Source organism: Stylophora pistillata, chromosome 1 (genome assembly GCF_964205215.1).
Source record: "Stylophora pistillata chromosome 1, jaStyPist1.2, whole genome shotgun sequence".
Lineage (NCBI taxonomy): Eukaryota > Metazoa > Cnidaria > Anthozoa > Scleractinia > Pocilloporidae > Stylophora > Stylophora pistillata.
The window spans coordinates 14,922,233-14,942,006 of record NC_142519.1 but is presented as its reverse complement, the minus strand read 5'-3'; the positions used below and the strand labels follow the sequence as shown (position 1 = coordinate 14,942,006).

The following is a 19,774-nucleotide window of genomic DNA, read 5'->3' as shown; positions in this document are numbered from 1 at the left end:
TAGGGATTTAGAACATTAACCGCATGTCAGGTTGACTAGAGGCTAATTAAACCCTTATTAGATCCTGGTTATATATGGCATGTACATGTCACATAATTATATACTTTATGCTATATTCCAGCCTCAAATGACCACAAATATTAAAAAAAATTATAAGCCATCATTTCATTGAAAAAAAGGAAATAAACAAAGAGCTCAAAAATTGTAAAAGCTCTGCATGGTTCGATAGCCTGTTCCAGACATTCAGCGAGTAAACCTAACCAAGGTAATAAACAGTATGATAGTTACAAAGGAGTGAAAAATGAGAGAGGTTTGGGTCAGGTTGTGTAATGAAAACCATACCTAAATACCTCCCTCATTAATTTTTTTTGCCCTGATGCTAGTCTCAGACCATTTATTATTTTGATTAGTTTTACCAAGGAAACAACTGCCAGGAACAAGACTGGTGAATAGTTGAAGCATGCTTCATTGGCCCTTGTATACAGTCATAGAAAGTGGTTGCTGGGCTATCAAAACTCTGTGATAGCTTTGTTATCCAAGGGTACATTTTTAATTAGTGGAATTTTTTAAGACTTATATTGATATACTTTTGTTATTCCAGACCCTTGCTTTGCAAAGATACACATGTCAGCTTGCTCGGCTTCATATCGACATGTACATTTTCGACATGTTGTCTCAATCACCCATTTTAAGGAATGTTTCATCTGAAACACTAGTGACTGGTAAGAAGGAACTTCATCAGCTTGGAATACCTCTCCTCTTAACCATGTTTGCAAGTTCTAAGATAAATTATTATGATTGTAAGCTTTCTGTTCGACCTTGTTGAGCTGCATCGTTGCTGTACTCTGCGACGGGGATTAGCAGTAAATATTATTATTATTATCATTATTATTATTATTATTATTGATGTTATTATATTCAAGGCTGTCTGGTCCAAGCTTTAGACAACCAATCCTTCAAGTAATATTTCATGCATATGCATTTATTTTCTTGCAAAATTTTTAAACTGAAGTAGGTTGCTGATGTGGCCTACATTTTTTTTGTCACTGGTTCAAGTTTTTTTCTTTGTTCAAAACTCACTACATTAGACACATCCTTGAGAAAAATGCAGCTTCAAACCAACACTGAATTTGAACCACACAATCTGTGTACAGGACCTGATATAACTAACAAGAAATTCCAAGAAAATCAGGCTAGCAAGCTGACACAGTTTTCTTTTCCAATTTAGAATTGTGCCCTGTTGAACTGAGCCCAGATCTTCAGGCAGAGATCCAGAAGTTGAGGGACTGTATCAGTGTATTGTTCATGTTTGTTCGACAACCAATTCAAGATGAGGAGTTTGTCAACATTTTGAATGGCTGGATGGAACAGCTGGTATGGTGTGGCTTATAATGTTTTGATGAGGCACAATTAGGGTGCGGTGTTGTCCAGGTTTGCTGCTAGAATTGTGAAATTAGCTTTCCTTACAAGAAGCCTTTGTAATAATTATGTGTCCTATCCCAAGCAAAGACATAGCCCTGGATGGAATTCTGTAACACCTTTGACAGTAGACTTCTCACATCATGATTTGTTTCAAAAAAATTTAAATGGTCCAAAAATGTGGAATGGTGAGCAAACTGATCCAGAAAATGGGTAACATGTTAGTCATGTTTCATTGGTGTGTTGGTAATTAGCAGACAAAGTACTTACAGGACCAGAAAGGTTTGATTATTTCCTGGGGAAATAGAAACTTTTGATATGCTTAAGAGACCCTATATCTTAATTGTTATGACTGTTTAAAAGCTGTGCCAATTTTCCAGTAGAGATCAGCTATTATAGCATTATGATTATTCCTGAGATCTGTAATGTGTAGTTGAGTGTTGTAATGACTTGATGTGTTGGTGGGTAATGCAATAGTTATATAGTTATATAATTATATATGTTGGCCATGACATTGTTACCGTGTCTAAACATAAATGGCATAGGTTTCCAAAACATGTTTTTCACAAAATTGTCTTTTTATGCATGAACAAATAATGCCTATCATTAACTGAAAATTTAGGAATGATTGGGAGTTACCGTCATAATTGATATTATTACTGGTAATTATTATCCAATTGTGCTTCATAGAGTGCAAATAACATGTGAGATGAGTACAAATATCATGCTATATTTGTACTCCAAAAATATCAGCGAAATTCGCCCACACTGAAATAATAATTTGGCGTGTTGGATAATAAATTTCTTATTAGACGTTTTGTTGTGTAGTATCACTGGGTATTTTTACTTGTTGTGTGTATTTTGGCTCACCCTATGGGCTCATCAAAATACAGCACAACTCAGCGATACTACACAACAAAATGTCTAATAAGATGTATTTATTACATATTTAATAATATACATGAAAAAATTTCTCAGTTCTGATTGGTTAAGATGAATGCAGTTTTCAGTAATTCAGTGCAGAAGAGGGTTGATTCAGTGCAAAGAAAGAAACAAACCAAACATTTCTAATTGGTCAGAATGATTGGTCAATGTCAATGTCAAGGTCAATGTCACTTGCAGGGTTTGAATAAATTATTTTTGCACCTGATGCATGTGCTTTTCTTCTGCGTAGTTATGAGGAGCTACCTCATATTTTTTCATGTATATTATTAATACATAATCACATGATTTTCCCATGCAATTTTGAATGAATAAGCACTTGTAAATTTTTTCAAAGACCACAAATTCCACTCGCCTTAGGGCTCATGCAATTTTGTTAGTCTTTGAAAAAATTTACTCATGCTTATTTATTCTAAATTGCACTCGAAATCATGTGATTACCTATACAACTATTACAATATACAACTATCACGTAGGTGGACATTTTTTCTCTTCATTTTTGTAAAAAATTTTCAAGAGAAGCAATGATATGTGGTCCTTTCAACAGGTTGCTGTTCTTCTGCGTGTAGCTTCCCTGGCAGATCTCGTGTTCTTGCTAAATCACTTGCTGAGGTGTGCTCCAGGATTCACCAGTAAAATTGCCCAATTCATTCAGTTTCCTGTACCACAGTTCAGAAGCCATGGTTATAATGTAGTAGATGAACCCTATTACTGGGACAATCCGCTAGTTCATCATTTTGTGGCCATGTTATCTTCTCTGCTTCTCCCTGTCAGGTAACCTAACGTTGAAGATTAGTATATTCTATATAATTATCTTATTAACCAAGTGCGAGGGCCGTACTGGGAGAATATCGGCCCGAGGTCTTGACAGTACGGACCGAGCACAGCGAGGTCTGTACAAAAAAGACCAAGGGCCGATATTCTTCCAGTACGGTCCCGAGCAAGCTTGGTTAATAAGAGATTTATTATACGACTGAAGTTCAAAGGGACACAAGTGCGGTATCATTCGGGACCATTGGGGACAGTGCCTGGTCCAATACTGAGAGAATATTGACCGTCAATAGAGTATTTTGATTGGTTGATTTTAGTTATTGGCCCTCTGACCGCCCGAGTCGCGTAATAAAAGATATTTGGGAGGGAAGGATCAAGCTACTAATTTCGATTGACTTTTTAAGTGTGCTAACTCAACCTTTGTGCCTAAAGTTCATTTCTTTCTCAGAATTTTTCAATTTGTTAACCCAATTTTTAACACTCACCTTTCATTTTTGTGTGTTTCCTTCCTCTATGTGCTCATGAAATAGATTATAACTAAAAATAAATAGATAACTTTATGTAGACATTGATATTTTAATTTTATATCATATGACTGTGCTTCTTATGGAAACACATTTAACTTAAACAAAAACCAGCACTGATTAATTTTAATGGAAAAAAGAGTTCTCTTGGTAGAGGTTAACTACTGGACTATTTACCAGGTAAAGTTGAATAGCCAAACCTGAAACTTCCAATTTCGAATCAAGCACCACAAAACACTCAGGCAAGCTTGCCGCAAGATTAGTTTACATATTAAAATCACACTGTTGGAATTTGTTTTTTCCATTATTATTGTTAGGATATGAACAATGTCGACCTGACAATGTACTCTAAGTCAGCAATTTGTGAAATTGTTTTCAACTGAATCTTTTGGTAAAGATAAAGGTAAATTATTCATGCAGACTTAGTACGCTGTTAAACATTTGCTTCATGTCATGAGTAAAGATTATCATAATTTCTTTTCATTTTGTTATTACAGGGAAAGAGAAGTATTTTTGCAGAAACTTGCTCTCAGAAAAGAAGGTAATTTCAACCATGACACATTCATGTCCAGTTATTATTTAGCATGCTCTCCGAAGCTCGTTTGGCAACCTTGGCTTGGAGCTTTTCTGTTGAAAATTTTTCATGACTTAGAGATACATAATTGTACTAAGGATTGTTGAAAGTGTCTCTGCAATGCTATTGAGATCATGATGATGATAAAGGAAATGATATCATATACCTGCAATAAGTTTTATTGTGTTGCTCAGGTGATTATAGACAGCTATGTAGTCAGTCCGATGGGTGAAAAGTTGCATTACATGTTGAAATCACCCCATGTAAGGTGATGACAGATGCAAAGTGCTATTTTAAAAATGGTCATCTAATGCTTTGTTGATTCTAAAGATGAAATAAGTAATGCGGAAAAATACCTTCTCTGATTGTCACCTGCTACTCTGCTCAGTTATTACGTCTGCACAGTAAAGGAATTATCAATTCAAAGACATTCACCTCGCATTTTTTTTTTATTCCTCTAAGGTTCCATGAGATCAATCAGTTGGACTATTGTGGATGATGATGGAGAATCCTTGGAGGTAAGCACTATTTAAGTATGCACAGTGCATTGACTTGACTTCTGATCAAATGTATCTGTTTTAGAAATGTATCAAAATATGTATATTTCCTTTTCTATTTGGTGTTATTGATTCAAAGACAATGAGATACATCGGTACAACAGTAAGTACCTGTATTACGTAGGCTGGGTGTGGAAAGGCTGAATCTGAAAGTATTTAGCCTGAGGTCAAGAAGTGAAGACCAAGTTCAGGGAGGTGTGTACCAACAGTAAGGGTCAAGTATTCTAACTTGTGTCCTTCTTTTTATCACATTTCATGCTTTTTTCTCTCGTCCCATTTTGTAGCTCACATCTTGCAGGACAGTATGCCTTTTCTAGCCTTGCCCACACCATTGCATGTGACCCTCATACTTGGACTTTTGTCAAATGCTTTAAAGAAAAGTGCTTGCAAGGCTTTGCAGGTCATGTAGAGTAGTAGTAGACATCTATATTTATACAGGATAGCCCCTTCAGTATAGTAAACACTGGTATCAACGGGGGTCCTGTTACCCACCCATCCCACCCCAGGGGAGGACATCCATCACACAGTAATCTTGTGCGTGGGAAATTAACGTCTCCTGCCCCTAACCTTGCAGGAGACGGGACCTCCATTTATTCGTCCCTATCCAAGAAGACTAGAATATCTAACCATTTCTTGATGTTATAGAAAGGTAGCATATTCTTCTCAATTATCTTAAGACCCTGAGTGTTGGTCTGGCCGGGGCTCGAACCCTCGACCTCCCACACAACAGTCCAGTTACATCATAAAATTACTGTATGTGCTCTCAGTACAAAAACCAGAACATGCTTAAGAACCATTGTTGACCACTTGGCTTGTTTGACTGTAGATTTAATTGTTACATGCATTTTTGAAAACTGGTTCACAGTGTACTTGTGCTTTCTTCCAGGATGAAGATCCAGAGACAAGTTGGGTTTTGATTCAAGAGAATGATCTCATAGCATTGTTCTCTCAGTTTCCATTTGATGCCATTTTCAAGCACCTACTTAAAATGGACCCAAACATTCCAAGTAAGCCTTCCCTTAGTTTGTAATGAAAAGTTATAAATATGTTTTCTTATACCATACATTTCTGCAGATATGCTGGATCAGACCTCTATGTTGAAAAATAATTAATAAATATTATAATTATATAATTACAGGTATAAGTAGAAAGGAACCCTCCCAGAATTAAACCAAAATTTGGAAGTGTCTCTCAATGGTTTTTTCCAATAAGGTTTTACTAGCCACATGTGCATAAATTATGTACTTGTACATGTAAGAGGTCTGGAATATTTTTGACAAGTAAGAAATAAACATGATCACTATTAAATGGAAGTACTGTTGAACTAGAACTGTCTGGTGAGATGCTGTAACCTAAATTATACTTAGACACTCGGATACACTGGTCTTAAAAATGACAATGATGTTGAAATGAAGACAAAGTTATTGTAATTTATTAAGCAAATTTTTTAAAATTGTTGTTCAGGTGCATGTAGCAAATGATTAGATAACATAAAGAAGATGAAAATTGTTGCATTGTTTTTTTGTTTATTTTGGTGTAATGTAAATCTTCATATGATTTCAGATGATTGTCTAATCGAGTCACACTATCATGTGGAGCACACTTCAAGCCGTGATATAATGAGAATGTTGGCTTTTGCATCTTGTGTTGTATGTGTGATGGGAAGGGCATTCCGAACTTATGAGAAAGTGCGTTATAGAGCATTTGTCAAAAGAGTGGGGCGAACTATCAGGTACTTGCTGCAGCAAACTTGGGACAAAATCTTATGGTTTGACCTAGACAGTAAACCTTTTCATACATATGATTTTCATCTTACAATTGAAAGTAAGTGATTATCCTGTCTCTGTTTCTCTTCAAATTCATCAGTGTTAAATTTGAGATTCAAGTTTTTCGAATTTTTAACCGATTCTCAGATACAGGTTGAATACTTATCTGGAAAATAATAAAATCTTTCAGACAGGTTGTACAATATGTTTTGGACCACTGGTCAGATTTTCGAAGTTGGAGAGTGAACATATGTGGAGACTCTGAGAATTCCATTCCAGATTCTCTCAGTTCTGGTAATCAGTACTCATTACAAAGACTTCAAGTAGAGGTTGATCAGTTCTTTCTCCGTGCTGCACAACAGATCATTTCTGCACACAGGTATGTACATTCATCCATTGTACTCGGCAGATATCCAGATTGTTTTGGAATGATATGGTAAGAGTGCAATGTTACTGTATACATAGGTGCAAGTTGCAAGATTAGCATGTTGAATTTCAACCCTAAAACAGCATTAATAGTTTTTCTTATGTATGACATGAATAATTCCAAACCCTATTTGTTGTAATAGTTAATGAACCCTCTGACCAAATTCTTTTAAAAAGTAATCGTTACAATTTGATGATTGAACCACACATGTTAAATTTGGCAATTCTTGAAAATCGAAAGTTGAAGCCCTTAATTCAAGCTTGAATTCTCCGAATGATCGAGGATCAAATTTGAGTTCGTACTGTTTTGCAACCTTTGACTAGTACTGCAGGTTGAAACGTGTTTTTAAGGGCATTAACAAAAATTTTGTTACCTATAACAATAACTTGTAAATTGAATATTATCATTTGTTGCAAAATTTATGATATTATTATTTGTTGCAAATTGAATATTATCAACTATAACTCCAAATGATGTACAGTGCACTATTGCCCAGGGTAGCCTTGTGGCTATTTATATGGCTATTTTGATTTTTACTCTGCTTGTTAATTACTGGATATGCTGAATGCAGTGTATATAGCATGTGGTTTTTCATCATAGGCTGGGTGCTTGGCAGTTTTTGGCTGATATGCCATTTCGCAGTGTTTCTTCAGAAACTCTCTGGAAGTTGTTCTGGGCCCTCCATGTAGATGTTACCAAACTTGATTCTGTAGAGAGCATTAAGCAAGAAGATTCAATGAGGGAAGATTGGAGAGATGTTCTGGAGAGTTAGTACTATTGAAAATAAAAACTGAAAATTTATGTGATTGTTTGATATTGAATATGAAAATTAAGCAATAAATTGTCCTCAAATTTTGATCTTTTCACCAAATGTAGGTAGACAGGGGGAATTTACAGACCAACTGGCCACAATGTCGCAGTCAGAAGCCATCTTTCTGCTCACTACGTTTACTAACATCGCGACATCCAGAGATGGCAAGGAAAGAGAGTTAATAGAAGCCATTACCACAGAGGTTTACAAGGTATAAAATTTACTCAAGGACTATGTTTGAAAGCAATCTATGCTGAATTTTGCATTACTTTTTCCTCATTTGGTAATGTTATCTGTTTTATAGAAGCAGGTACTGGTAAGTATACATGAGTCTTTGACTCTCAGAATCTTTGAAGTTTGCAGAAGGGTCCTTTCTGATTCCTTGTGTGCGTCCAAAAAGATGTAGACACTTTTAATACACTATCCCTCTAGTTGATATCACAGTCTCATCGCAAAGTTAGTAGGAAATGTTTTTTGTTAAAGTACTGAAAATAGTTGTAAAGGATTAGATGTAAATAACCTGCTCTGCTCTGCTCTCGACTGACCTCTTTTCTTTTTACAGGTTTCCTTCATAGCTAGTCAAACCAGGGAGTCATCTTCTAAGACTGGAAGACATCTCTTAGGAACCATTTCCAGTGTCCATCCCTTCGTGATATCGGTTTTGCTTGAAAATGTCAGTGCAACACTGGATACTATTGGGAAGGTAAACCTTTTTAGGTGTGGTGTACTGATCTCTGTCTCGCAATGATGGGACTAATGCCAAAAAAGTAAGCCTTGGAAATGATTATCAATCAAATAAACCCATATGCATTTTATGACGTGCCTATATGTCATACGCCTAAGAATTCTCACTCTGTTTAAAAAAAATATGAATGGTAGCATCACGATATATAAAAGGAAAGAAAACATGACGCGATTACACAAGTGCTTCGTGGTCTCGGTTAAGTGAAACGAACCAGCAAGAGATCTTCTAGGGATCTGGCACTAATATTAGTACCAGAGTTCTTGCAGACCTATCGCCGGCTGGCGCTTCTAAAGGCCTTGAACGTTCACGCTGGCTAAGAAATGCTCGCATTCAAGCGCACTGACCGCTTCTCAGAACTCAGCATACAAGTGTCACTTGAAGTCACGATAAATTGCTTAATAGATAAGCAAATAAAGAAATAAACAGTTTAAACACATCTTCAAAATTTACTAGGAACAGCTTTGACACTCACTTGTCTCATATGCTTTTTTTCGGTTCTTACTATTGTTATGTCATATGTTATGTATTGCTAAGCAAATGCACAACAACATGACATCATCACTTTGTTTTTCTCAGGCTTGTGTCTACTTGTTCAGTGGTTTATCAGTTCATCTGTGGCATCCAACATACAGGAACATGGACTGCATCAAATCCTGGTTATTAAAGGCTGATTTGTCCTCTCCAGAAAATCAGCTTGCACGTTACATTATTTCAAACTTAAACTGGGGACATATGGGAGAGGTATGTTCAAACAGAATCTTATTTTGTATTGATATAAAAATAAGTTGTAACATTAATTCACTCCACTATAAATCATTTTGTGGCAACTCTTGTGAAACCTGCTTTGTACAAACAGTAGGTGAGGCCATTAGTCGCTTTTCTTGTCTGCTGATTCACCTGTTCGGATGTGATTGGCAAGTACTATTCGTCTCCAACCTGCGGCAAAAGGCGGGCAAAATTGGTCGTCAATTGTTCAACTTTCCACCAGTTTCTCGTTTATTGACAGGAATGAACTAATATTTTGGTCCCTATGCAGTATATACCAAAGCCATTATTAACCTCAGTGTCTGTGAAAGTGGTGGATATGTACCTCCACTTCGCAGAGTAATTGTTAATTAAGGGGGATAATGATTAAGAAAACAAGATTGTTAGTTTAAGTTAACATGATTCTGAGCCAATGAAAGCAAACTAAATGTGCTTTCACTCACTTCCTTGGGCACCAGGCTATAAAGTTTGCAATTTATCTTTGTTTAGTATTGTTTGCATCTATCTTTTGCCAGTTAGGAGAGGGTGATAAACTGTTTTTGCACCAGTGTTGGCACAGAGCTGTGGCAGTGTCACTTGTTGAGGTGTCAGCGCTTCGTTTACCCAAAATGCCAGGAGGAATATCACATGAAGCATTTAAAGAAGATACTGGACTCCTTAAACAGGTGTTTAAAAAGCCAAATATCTTGTCACGTAAAGTATTGTTAACAAATGGTAAACACCACAGCGTACACTATTGAGTTATGGATGCACGCGGGAGGTTGCTAAGCACGAAAGAAGCGTAAGAGTCGCTCGAGGCGATAGCCGAGAGCGACTCTAGCTTCTTGAGTGCTTAGCAAACCTCCCAAGTGCATCCATAACTCAATAGAGTACGCTGTGGTGTTTACCATTTGTTTTCTAACGTAACATTGATACATTGTAGCTAAAGAGTTCCCTTTTATTTAACAAATCTTACGTGACCAGAAAAAACAAGCGCGCGCGGAAAAATAGTCTTTGCATTTGCTCACTTGAGCAGCGTACACCCATGGGCAAATGGGGGACGCTAAATTGACCAATCAGAGCGCGCACCTAACTTTGGTTATGTTATAAAAAGTATTGTATCGTTTATCCGGCAATGTAATGCCTCCTATTGTGGCAGTGATGGTTTGACTGCGCATGGCTAGTAACTAATCAGCTATGATACGAAGAAATAAAGGCTGATAGTTTCTAAAGAAACTGTTTGGGGCTGCGTCGGTGGGGAGTAACGAAATAATTTGGATATATCAACAAAGTTGAAATGGTAAATTGGCTACCGTAACGATTACAAAAGCTGACGTTTTGAGCGTTAGCCCTTCGTCGGAGCGAATAGAGGAATTGTGGGTTGTGTGTGCTTTTAAAGGCAGAAAATGGAGCTACGTTATTGGTGGGAACATGGCAACGAGAAAAACATGAATAAATTAGTGGAATGAATATGATACGAAGAAAGTTGTATTGAGACTTATACCTTATTACTTTGTTTGTTGTCATTCTGTGGCTGTATGAAGTTTGAATTTGATTTGTAAAGCATTTAACCCATACGTCGTGAGCTTTTCCTTGTGACATGCTTTACTATTGAAGGCGTATCCTATTATAATATATTATGCGTGATTGACGCACGCACATAAAAACGGGCAACTTTTGATTTGCAGTTTAGTGTTTTGGTTATCATCCGAATGATCTACATTTGTTTAGTATCCCCTTGATAAAATTGTATGATGTGAGAGACTTTTCTTTTGTTAGGTGACACTAATAGCTACAACGTCATACAATCGACTGATGCAGCCAGGCTATGAGCAGCAGCTGTATGAGTGGCTGTGGGAGGTCATGCTCTCTCTCAGGCTTCACCCAACTGATCTACCAACACCAGTCATGCAGTTCACTCAGCAACTACCTACTACAGATGAGTTAGAAGGTGATATAGCATTTATAATGGAGAATAAGTTTTGACAGTGGAATAACGTGGAAAAACCGTGTTATCAGTGAACGATATTCCTCTAACTAACGTTACAAGGGATGAGGGGCACTCTTGGAAAACTATATTGGTTCTGCATAGCATGTTTTATTTTGTCTTTTCCTTTTATCCCACACCTTTCTTTTCCTTACCTGAATGCGAGATATATAGTTGCATTTGCTAGTAACTTGTATTTCACACCCTGCTTCAAGAGAGTGCGAGACCGTACTTGATTTCAGACCAAACTTGTTATACATGACTCTATACCATAATTATAACCTTTCTGCGAGGCATCTACATAGCTAAATAGCTTACTTAAGGTTACAGCCGAGAAAATCCCCCACTCTTTTAAGGCAAATATGCATGTTTAATTTCAAGCTTTTAGATGTCCTGAAAGCCCTCTTCCTTGATCTTATTAGCAGGTGGAGAAGGAGGCCTTGGTTTTGCAAGCCTTGTGAAGTCGTTGTCAAAGGAAACAGTTGAGCTTCATAACGAGAGTTCCCTTTCAAGTATGACCCATGCTATTAAGGCCGGTGGACAACTTGCTAGTTATGCTGCGATAGCAATGACTACTATTGGTACCAGGTTAGTATAATATAAAATATGGTTTATTTCGGACCACTTGCAGCCTAAGGCTGAATTACTGGTACAGTTTTAAAATTATACACACTGGAAACCTAAATAAATAAATACACACAATACTTTACACAGGTTGATACTTAACGGTAACGAAATTTTTAGTACAAGTTACAAGTTAGATACTCCTGTGCTAACAAATATATTAATTATATATTAATTATAGTAAATAAATTGATTTGTCAAAATTCCAAATCGGCTACCGGCTAACCCAATCGGCCATTTACAAACCATAGCAGAGGAGTTCATTTCCTCAGACATATCCTGATGAGGGACAGAGTGGGGGATTGGAACCTATCACCTCCTGATCTGAAATTTAGCACCCCAAGCAAGCAATCCACGCTGCCTCCACTTTTCGTCACTTCCTCTCCTCTCTTCAAAGAGCGAGCTGCAAACCACGAGCTTCTCAAACGTTATACCTTATTTCAGTACTCACTTTGTTTCTTGTTCTTTCATTTTACAGTCGTGATCTCTTTTTGGGCGAGGGTCTGGATTACTTAACAGTCATTTTAAATGAGAAGTGTTTTGATGCGGCACTGAGGATTGTAGCTAATGTGACACCCATGTTTTTTGGTTGCCATGAGAAACTTACTCAGGAGGCAAGGTATTGGAAGGTTTCCAGCGGTTTGATTATTTTTCATTTGTAAACTGGGGAAAAAATGAAATTTCTTATTTTGACCCTTCCACAACCTTCGTGACGTTTCCACAACCTGGGTGAAAGCCATCATCAAGGTCTAGTGATAATAACCTCTGCTCTGAGCTGAAGTTCGAAGTTCGATTGAGACCTTAAACTTTTTAAAAGAAGCCTGAGAAAATTTCAGGCTTCGACGAAATTCGAACAAGTGCGTCTCAAGGTTTGATCATCGGTTGAGACCATCCACTCCTTAATCCTTAATCCAATATTACTGTAAGTTTTCCTTACAGTAATATTGCAGAATCTTTAATTAAGATCGTCAAAATGAAAAGAAATGAACGCCAACCTAAAAAGCTCTGATTGTTAGACAAATTCTTTTTGTCCGGCAGTGCTTATGGGAAATGTATAGCGAAGAGTATTAAGAATATGGATACTGATGTTGGCGTGTAATGGTTTTTGAAATCATGTTTTGTTCTCAATATCCATTTGACTGATTAACTTTTACAGGTTTGTGACAGCAATCCATCGCTTAAGCCAACTTGACAGTGATAATGCAGGTTATGCTGAAAAGCTGCTTCAAGCGTCCACTGTGGGCCCGTACTGTAAGAGGCTGGTGGGAATTATTCAGGTAAAAGTGGAATGTCGATTTAGAAGGCATTGAAGATAGATAAACTGCCGTAGCAAATTTTAAAAGCTGACATTGTGAGCGGCAATAGTCAGATCAGTATCATTTGCCCGCTCAGACGCTTGGCTACAAAATGATAAATCCCCTAATGATGATTTTCATGATATGGAATGGTATACACGTCGTCAGCCAGTCACTAAATCAACCAATCAGATGCAAGAACAAAACCAATCTTGCCTTGTAATTCGTGTTTTCCTTACGCTTCAGGCAGTCCACAGCTGACTTCTTAATGGCTGGTGTTGATACTTTCTTGCTTCTGTTCTCTTTTTGGCTTTACACTACGTAGTTGAAATGCACTATAATTTAGAACTTTGACACTTAATCAAGGAACAAATGTTTGTAACTGTTTCACTCTGCTGCAGGGCCATGTTCAGAAGTTCCAAGCTCCTGGTATGGTTGGCTCAATGAGCGTGGTGGAATTCTGGTTACTTACGTTGTGCGCGTTGCCATATTGGTACAGGTCAGTGATAGCAATCAACGGAACACGTGTAGCTACAGCATGCAAACACTGGTTTAGAAAAGAAGAAATGGCTAAAAGGATGGTTATTTAAAATTTGTATAAATCTACTAGCGTTCTAACAAAAAAAATGCTACAATCTTTTTTGTTGTGCCGTTCGTTATATATTCCGTGATAGATTGTGAGTGTGGGAAGTTGGCAATTATTTGCACATAGCGTGACCTTGTTGTATCATTTTCCGATAGAACCATGAGCCTGTCTTTTGGCTTAACTTATACAAAAACGATCAGATAATGTGCTCTCGATTTCTGTGCTTGGTAGTTAATATCAAGCAATAGAAATCTCGAGCTCATAAACTAATTGTTAAATAGAAAAAAACAGCGTTAAGATAGAGTCATAAACTATGCTAACTTAATATTTATTTTTATAAGTATTTGTATGAATCAGCGGGATGGGGAGAAAAGGCAAGAAGCTCTTGAATTTGTCTACTTTAAGGAAAGCTCTAGATGAAGAGTGATTTATGAAAATTAAGATGTGAAGTTCTTGTTGGTTACTTGGATGTGTACGATCACAAGTTGTTTTTTTTTTTTTCTTCAGAGATGTTAGTGTACAGTTTCTGCTTGATAATCTGATCAAAATAGCTTTGAGAATTGAAGGCAGCCTGTTCGGGATACAAACCCACCTTATGGACGCCTACAAGGTGTGTGTATAAGCTAAATGGTTTGTGTGGTGTTACACTTGAATCGTTGATCAGGATATGTTTTACCTATACCATCATAGTCACCCTGATAACTTAATTACCAGCTGAAGATGGATTGGGAAAAACGCAAGTGCTGTAGTCTGCAATTAATATTTTGGCAAGCTGAGTGTCGATAAACTTTTGAGTCAAGTAAAAAGTTGTTTTTTAGGCGAAATGCATTGTCTGGTTTGCTGTGGTATTATTGGTTAAGTTACTTAAGTCTTCTGAAAAAAAGCAATTGCTGCAGTTTGCAGCTAATGTTTTGGCATGCCAATATCAGCTTATGACTCAAGGAAAAAAGTTGTTTGTCAGGCGAAAATTTTTGTTCGATTTGCTGTGGTGTTATTGGTGTAAAACTCAAGCGCATTTTGATACACGGGTCCTTATATCATTAATTAGTCACTTGTAATGGTCCAGTAGTTGTTGAGAGGATTTTCCACTTAGCTATTCACCAAGCATCAGCGATAAATTTTACTTGACTCGTTTGATGGCAGGATTTTCTATCGATTGAGAATGGCAAAAGGAAATTGCATTGGCTTTCGTTTACTGAGCTCATAGATTGGTTGAAAGCATAAGCCACCGTCTCAGCCAATCAGATGCAAGAGCGGCGTGGTCAATTGTATTTTCCCGCCACTTGAAGACAGTTGTAGGCGTCTTCTTCTAATTATCATGCGACATTTACATTTGCCCTGACTGACCAGTGTGATAACTTTTAGTCAAGGGTTTATGATACCAGACCGAAAAGTGCTTTTTAAGTACCCGAAGCCCGTGCATGCTGCTTAGTGCTGAGTAACTGGAGAACCATGGTTTAAATGTACTTCTTGTACGATTTGTTTAGTTACTGCTCAGAGAAACCGGAAATCAAGGAGTGATTGCATCAATTTTCTCATGGGTGACTTCAAGTAGCACTGCACCTCCCGTGCTTTGGGAAATTAAGGTGAAATAATGTTCACAGCGAAGTGTATCATAGTAGTCAGACCTCTTTCTGTCTTTTTTCTTTCTTAATTAATAGTTTGTAACATCAGTGCAAACAGCACAATTTACAGAGGACATTACAAAGTGCAATCGATCTTTCGATGCTTTCCCTTACTTTACTTTACTTATATTATTATAAGATATAGAATCAACACATATACATGTACTTACCCATTTATTACACAATGATAATGCGTTGATGTATTTGAGATATACCCCCCCCCAAAGAATTTTCTCCGGGTTTATGAAGTAAAATTAAAGGAAGAAGAGAGGAATTGCCCTAATTATGTTTAGTTTCCACCCCTTCCTCTGCATGTACGGGGTATCAGTAAATTGAGTACAGTCAATACAATCCCGCGCACCTCAGTCACTTTGGAAAAGATGCATACTTTGCTTTTCATGCTTTGCGAGATGCTTAAGACTTGTGATCTATATAGCGCTCTGTATGTGTCAAATTTAATGTGACATTGCTGAAAGTTAACAAGAGTAGCTTCCAATCCGTTGTATGACTGTGTATCTATGTTAAACACGAAGGCGCACTATAAAAGGAGCCTCAGGTTCCACTGGACCATTTGTCAATCAACCGTCGTGTGATGTAGAACTCTTAGAGTCAAGTCAGCTTGAGTTACAGCTACTCCAAATCAGTGAACAGCGGGCACATTCCTCAAAATTGTTTTATGTCTTCGTCACAATGCAAGAATTTTTGAGATTTGTATTTCCTTTCTCCAATGGAAACTGTCTTTATTTGTGGCGGTAAATTTGAGATCGAAGTAGGTGGTTCGCACGTCACCTCATGCCACCATGCTGGTGGAAGTAAACAATAGGTATCTCATTAGCTCATTTTGTTCGTCTACCAGCATTTAAACACGAAGGCGCGCTATATAAGGAAGTCTTCCCTGGGAAGACCTAAGCTCATTTGTCACTCACCGTTGACGTGTGCGGGTCAAATTTAAATGCTGGTAGACGAACAAAAGGAGCTAATGAGATAACTATTGTTTACTTCCACCAGCATGGTGGCATGAGGTAACGTGCGAACCACCTACTTCGATCTCAAATTTACCGCCACAAATAAAGACAGTTTCCATTGGAGAAAGGAAATACAAATCTCAAAAATTCTTGTATTGTGATGAAGACACAAGACAATTTTGAGGAATGCGCCCGCTGTTCACTGCTTTGGAGTATCTGTAGCTCAAGCTGACTTGACTCTAAGAGTTCTACATCACACGACGGTTGATTGACAAATGGTCCAGTGGGACTTAAGGCTCCTTTTATAGCGCGCCTTCGTGTTTAAATTTAACCCGCACACGTCAAAGGTGAGTGACAAATGAGCTTAGGTCTTCCCAGGGAAGACTTCCTTATATAGCGCGCCTTCGCTTTGAAGGTGATGTTTTATTCCGCTGTTTCAATTTGTTTTTTCCTTTTTTCAGGCCTCTCCAGATTACAGTTATTATGCTTATTGTGTACTGTGCATGGAAACTCAGATGGAGGAAAATTGTGGACTGTCTGTTGAAATAAACAAGAGGCTACTGAACAAACCAGATGCGACAGTTGATGCAGTGTTGAAGGTGATGCTAATGAATTTGTATAAGTTTACATACTTACTTTCCTTAGTAGAAAGACAGAGCGCCCGTAAATAGACCGGCTTTATCACTGGCACATATGCGGGGTAACTCTACCGTATGTCCATTGATTTCAGGTCGCTTTGAAATTTGGTGTAGAGGGTTTTGTGTTGTGCGAAAATGTAGCGAAATACTCGCAGAAAGGACATGAATCAACAAAAAACCCATCACAGCGCTGGTACTGCGAGCGCTTTCACTAGAGCGCGAGAAACTCATCCAGAGCGAGGCAAATGGTTGCTATGCGGTAGAACTTTATTTGGTTGTATCTAGACAATTTTTTTTTCGTGAGGCATTGAAGAATTTAGACAGAAATGTTCCGACTTGGTGATTTTCGTCTTTCACATAGTAACCGTTTCATAAGTTAGGAACAAACAAACTCATCAACAAAGTTAAATATGCTCAATTTTTTATGGTTATTGCTGTTGTCGATTTCTTATATCCATTTCAGAAAGTAGTGAAAAAGATGAAACTGTCGTGGACACCTCTGGTGCCCAGTCTTTCTATCTATCGCTGGGCCAATCAAGCTTTGGTCACAGAGGTTGATCATCCCATTCTGCCTATGATCTGGCAACGCTTTTTTAGTCTTTATCTCCAGAGACCGGTCACGGAGCCTGGGTAAGTGCTTAAGGTACTTAAAGCGATTGCCTAAATAAACAACGATAAGAATTTATCAATCAAGTGATGGGGAAAAGGTATTAAGAAGTCATTGAGGGAGAAATTATAGTTGCGTTGCTATAACGCTATGGAAAAGGTTATGTAACACGTATATGCTGTGCATGGACAAGGATCAAAGGATGAATTTTAAATATTGAAATCCCAAACAATCCCCATATGTTTTCTCTACTAGCTAGGAGCGTTAAGAAAAAGAAATAAATAAACAAACAAGCACTGAAAATAAACAAACAAACAAACATTGAAAATATGCGCTGATATGGTCCTCTTCTTACTCTTTTCTATCTTGATAAAGGTGAGGAGAAAGAGTGAGGTGCTGTTAATTGTTTCCATTGTGATCAAAGATAAAATCTGACATGTATTTCGTTTATTTCAGCCTTGCTCAGCGATCAGGTGTTGGGTATCGTTTCTTCGATAGCCAGAGTTATAGCTCCATGTTGAAGAAAATGAAGCAGAGACTGCAAGCCACAGCTGAGCATCACCGGAATCGATCCGTAGAGACAGGGGCAGACCATGATGCAGTCACTGATGGTGACAGAGAAATAAGCAAGCAGTTTGAACAAACCAGAGCATTGCATGAAAAACTTACAGGGTATCTTGATGGAGAATTTTTTTTTATGATAGAGTTTTTGTTGTGAATATGATGGACTGGTGTTGTGTGGGCTATAAATAATTCTTAAGTGCCCTACTATTGAAAAAGGTCCGCATCTCTGGAAGTTGAATGTAGAGTAGCAGTGTGAATTTACCCCGAGCAACTCTTGTCAGTAGTGTCTTAGACCATTTTGCAGGTTTAAAGAGGTTCAGGATGACATGACTCAGTACCGTACACGTTTTGACTCGTTTCTCAGCTTATAGATCGTCCGCACAAGGGAAGGAAAGGGGAGAAACGTATCACAAACATTCTAGGAAACTGCGGGAAACTGGAATGGAACTATATTCTCTTAGAGAGATACAGAACCAAAGATTTTGTCCCAACATCCATCGGAACTAGATTGTGAAAAAAATTTCATTTATATTGTTATTAGTTTTTTTTTTTTTTTTTTAATTTGTGGTTATTCATGATTTTTTTTTAATGTATTTGTAACGCTGGACTTTAAACTCAGAATTTCAAGAATTTTTAATTCATTTATGTTTAGCATTTTGCTTATTTTTTGACGAATAACCATACCGCGGGTCTTTATCATCGATCGCCTGTTCAAAGAAAAATCGATCTCTTCAGACCACAATTCACAGTCCAACCATTTTTTTTTTTTTGCTAATAAGAGAGAGTAAAATAAAGTTCTATGCCTCATTATCAATAGTTAACAAAAAAAAGAAAACAAAATGAAATTTCTGGTGAAATTGAAGGTTTCTCATTGGCTTCTCACGTTGTTGATATTCTCATGCGGCAGGTTTTATCAAACACTGGCGTTGTGGTTGGATGAACCGAGACTTCACGACCCCACTCTATACCTACCGTCATTGCCGCTTCCTTATGATGCAGTCAGGCTTGAGACTTTACTCAAACCAGAACAGGTATGGAGCTGCTATCCAAGCCCTTACACTCCTAGCATTGAGCCGTATGTAAATAAACCCTTGAGACTTTACTCAAACCAGAACAGGTATGGAGCTGCTATCCAAGCCCTTACACTCCTAGCATTGAGCCGTATGCCAATAAACCCTTGAGACTTTACTCAAACCAGAACAGGTATGGAGCTGCTATCCAAGCCCTTACACTCCTAGCATTGAGCCGTATGCAAATAAACCCTAGAGACTTTACTCAAACCAGAACAGGTATGGAGCTACTATATCCAAACCCTTGCACTCCTAGCATTGAGCCGTATGCAAATAAACCCTAGAGACTTTACTCAAACCAGAACAGGTATGGAGCTGCTATCCAAGCCCTTACACTCCTAGCATTGAGCCGTATGTAAATAAACCCTTGAGACTTTACTCAAACCAGAACAGGTATGGAGCTGCTATATCCAACCCCTTACACTCCTAGCATTGAGCCGTATGCAAATAAACCCTCCTTCCAATTTTAACACACTTTAAAGCAGATTTGCCTAAATTTAGCATCGCCTTGAAATTACAGTCATTTTTTTTGT

The 19,774-nt window shown here is 37.7% G+C and overlaps 1 protein-coding gene across 2 annotated transcripts in view; it reads left to right on the top strand.

Moving 5' to 3' along the window:
* LOC111324331 (ectopic P granules protein 5 homolog) overlaps nucleotides 1-19,774 on the top strand; it is a 43,558-nt gene that overhangs the window by 4,392 nt on the left and 19,392 nt on the right. The window contains exons 7-30 of one of the 2 annotated variants that reach the window (XM_088739750.1): nucleotides 602-722; nucleotides 1,229-1,374; nucleotides 2,909-3,135; nucleotides 4,154-4,197; nucleotides 4,693-4,748; nucleotides 5,674-5,794; nucleotides 6,351-6,519; nucleotides 6,744-6,932; nucleotides 7,581-7,747; nucleotides 7,857-8,002; nucleotides 8,354-8,494; nucleotides 9,113-9,277; nucleotides 9,817-9,966; nucleotides 11,060-11,231; nucleotides 11,693-11,855; nucleotides 12,370-12,510; nucleotides 13,048-13,168; nucleotides 13,588-13,685; nucleotides 14,280-14,382; nucleotides 15,260-15,358; nucleotides 16,824-16,961; nucleotides 17,464-17,630; nucleotides 18,064-18,279; nucleotides 19,079-19,202. In XM_088739750.1, coding sequence (XP_088595876.1) covers nucleotides 602-722; nucleotides 1,229-1,374; nucleotides 2,909-3,135; nucleotides 4,154-4,197; nucleotides 4,693-4,748; nucleotides 5,674-5,794; nucleotides 6,351-6,519; nucleotides 6,744-6,932; nucleotides 7,581-7,747; nucleotides 7,857-8,002; nucleotides 8,354-8,494; nucleotides 9,113-9,277; nucleotides 9,817-9,966; nucleotides 11,060-11,231; nucleotides 11,693-11,855; nucleotides 12,370-12,510; nucleotides 13,048-13,168; nucleotides 13,588-13,685; nucleotides 14,280-14,382; nucleotides 15,260-15,358; nucleotides 16,824-16,961; nucleotides 17,464-17,630; nucleotides 18,064-18,279; nucleotides 19,079-19,202 — 3,384 coding nt within the window. Of the gene's footprint in view, nucleotides 1-601; nucleotides 723-1,228; nucleotides 1,375-2,908; nucleotides 3,136-4,153; nucleotides 4,198-4,692; nucleotides 4,749-5,673; nucleotides 5,795-6,350; nucleotides 6,520-6,743; nucleotides 6,933-7,580; nucleotides 7,748-7,856; nucleotides 8,003-8,353; nucleotides 8,495-9,112; nucleotides 9,278-9,816; nucleotides 9,967-11,059; nucleotides 11,232-11,689; nucleotides 11,856-12,369; nucleotides 12,511-13,047; nucleotides 13,169-13,587; nucleotides 13,686-14,279; nucleotides 14,383-15,259; nucleotides 15,359-16,823; nucleotides 16,962-17,463; nucleotides 17,631-18,063; nucleotides 18,280-19,078; nucleotides 19,203-19,774 lie in introns of both variants that reach the window. The other variant, XM_088739749.1, reaches the window with a different exon arrangement.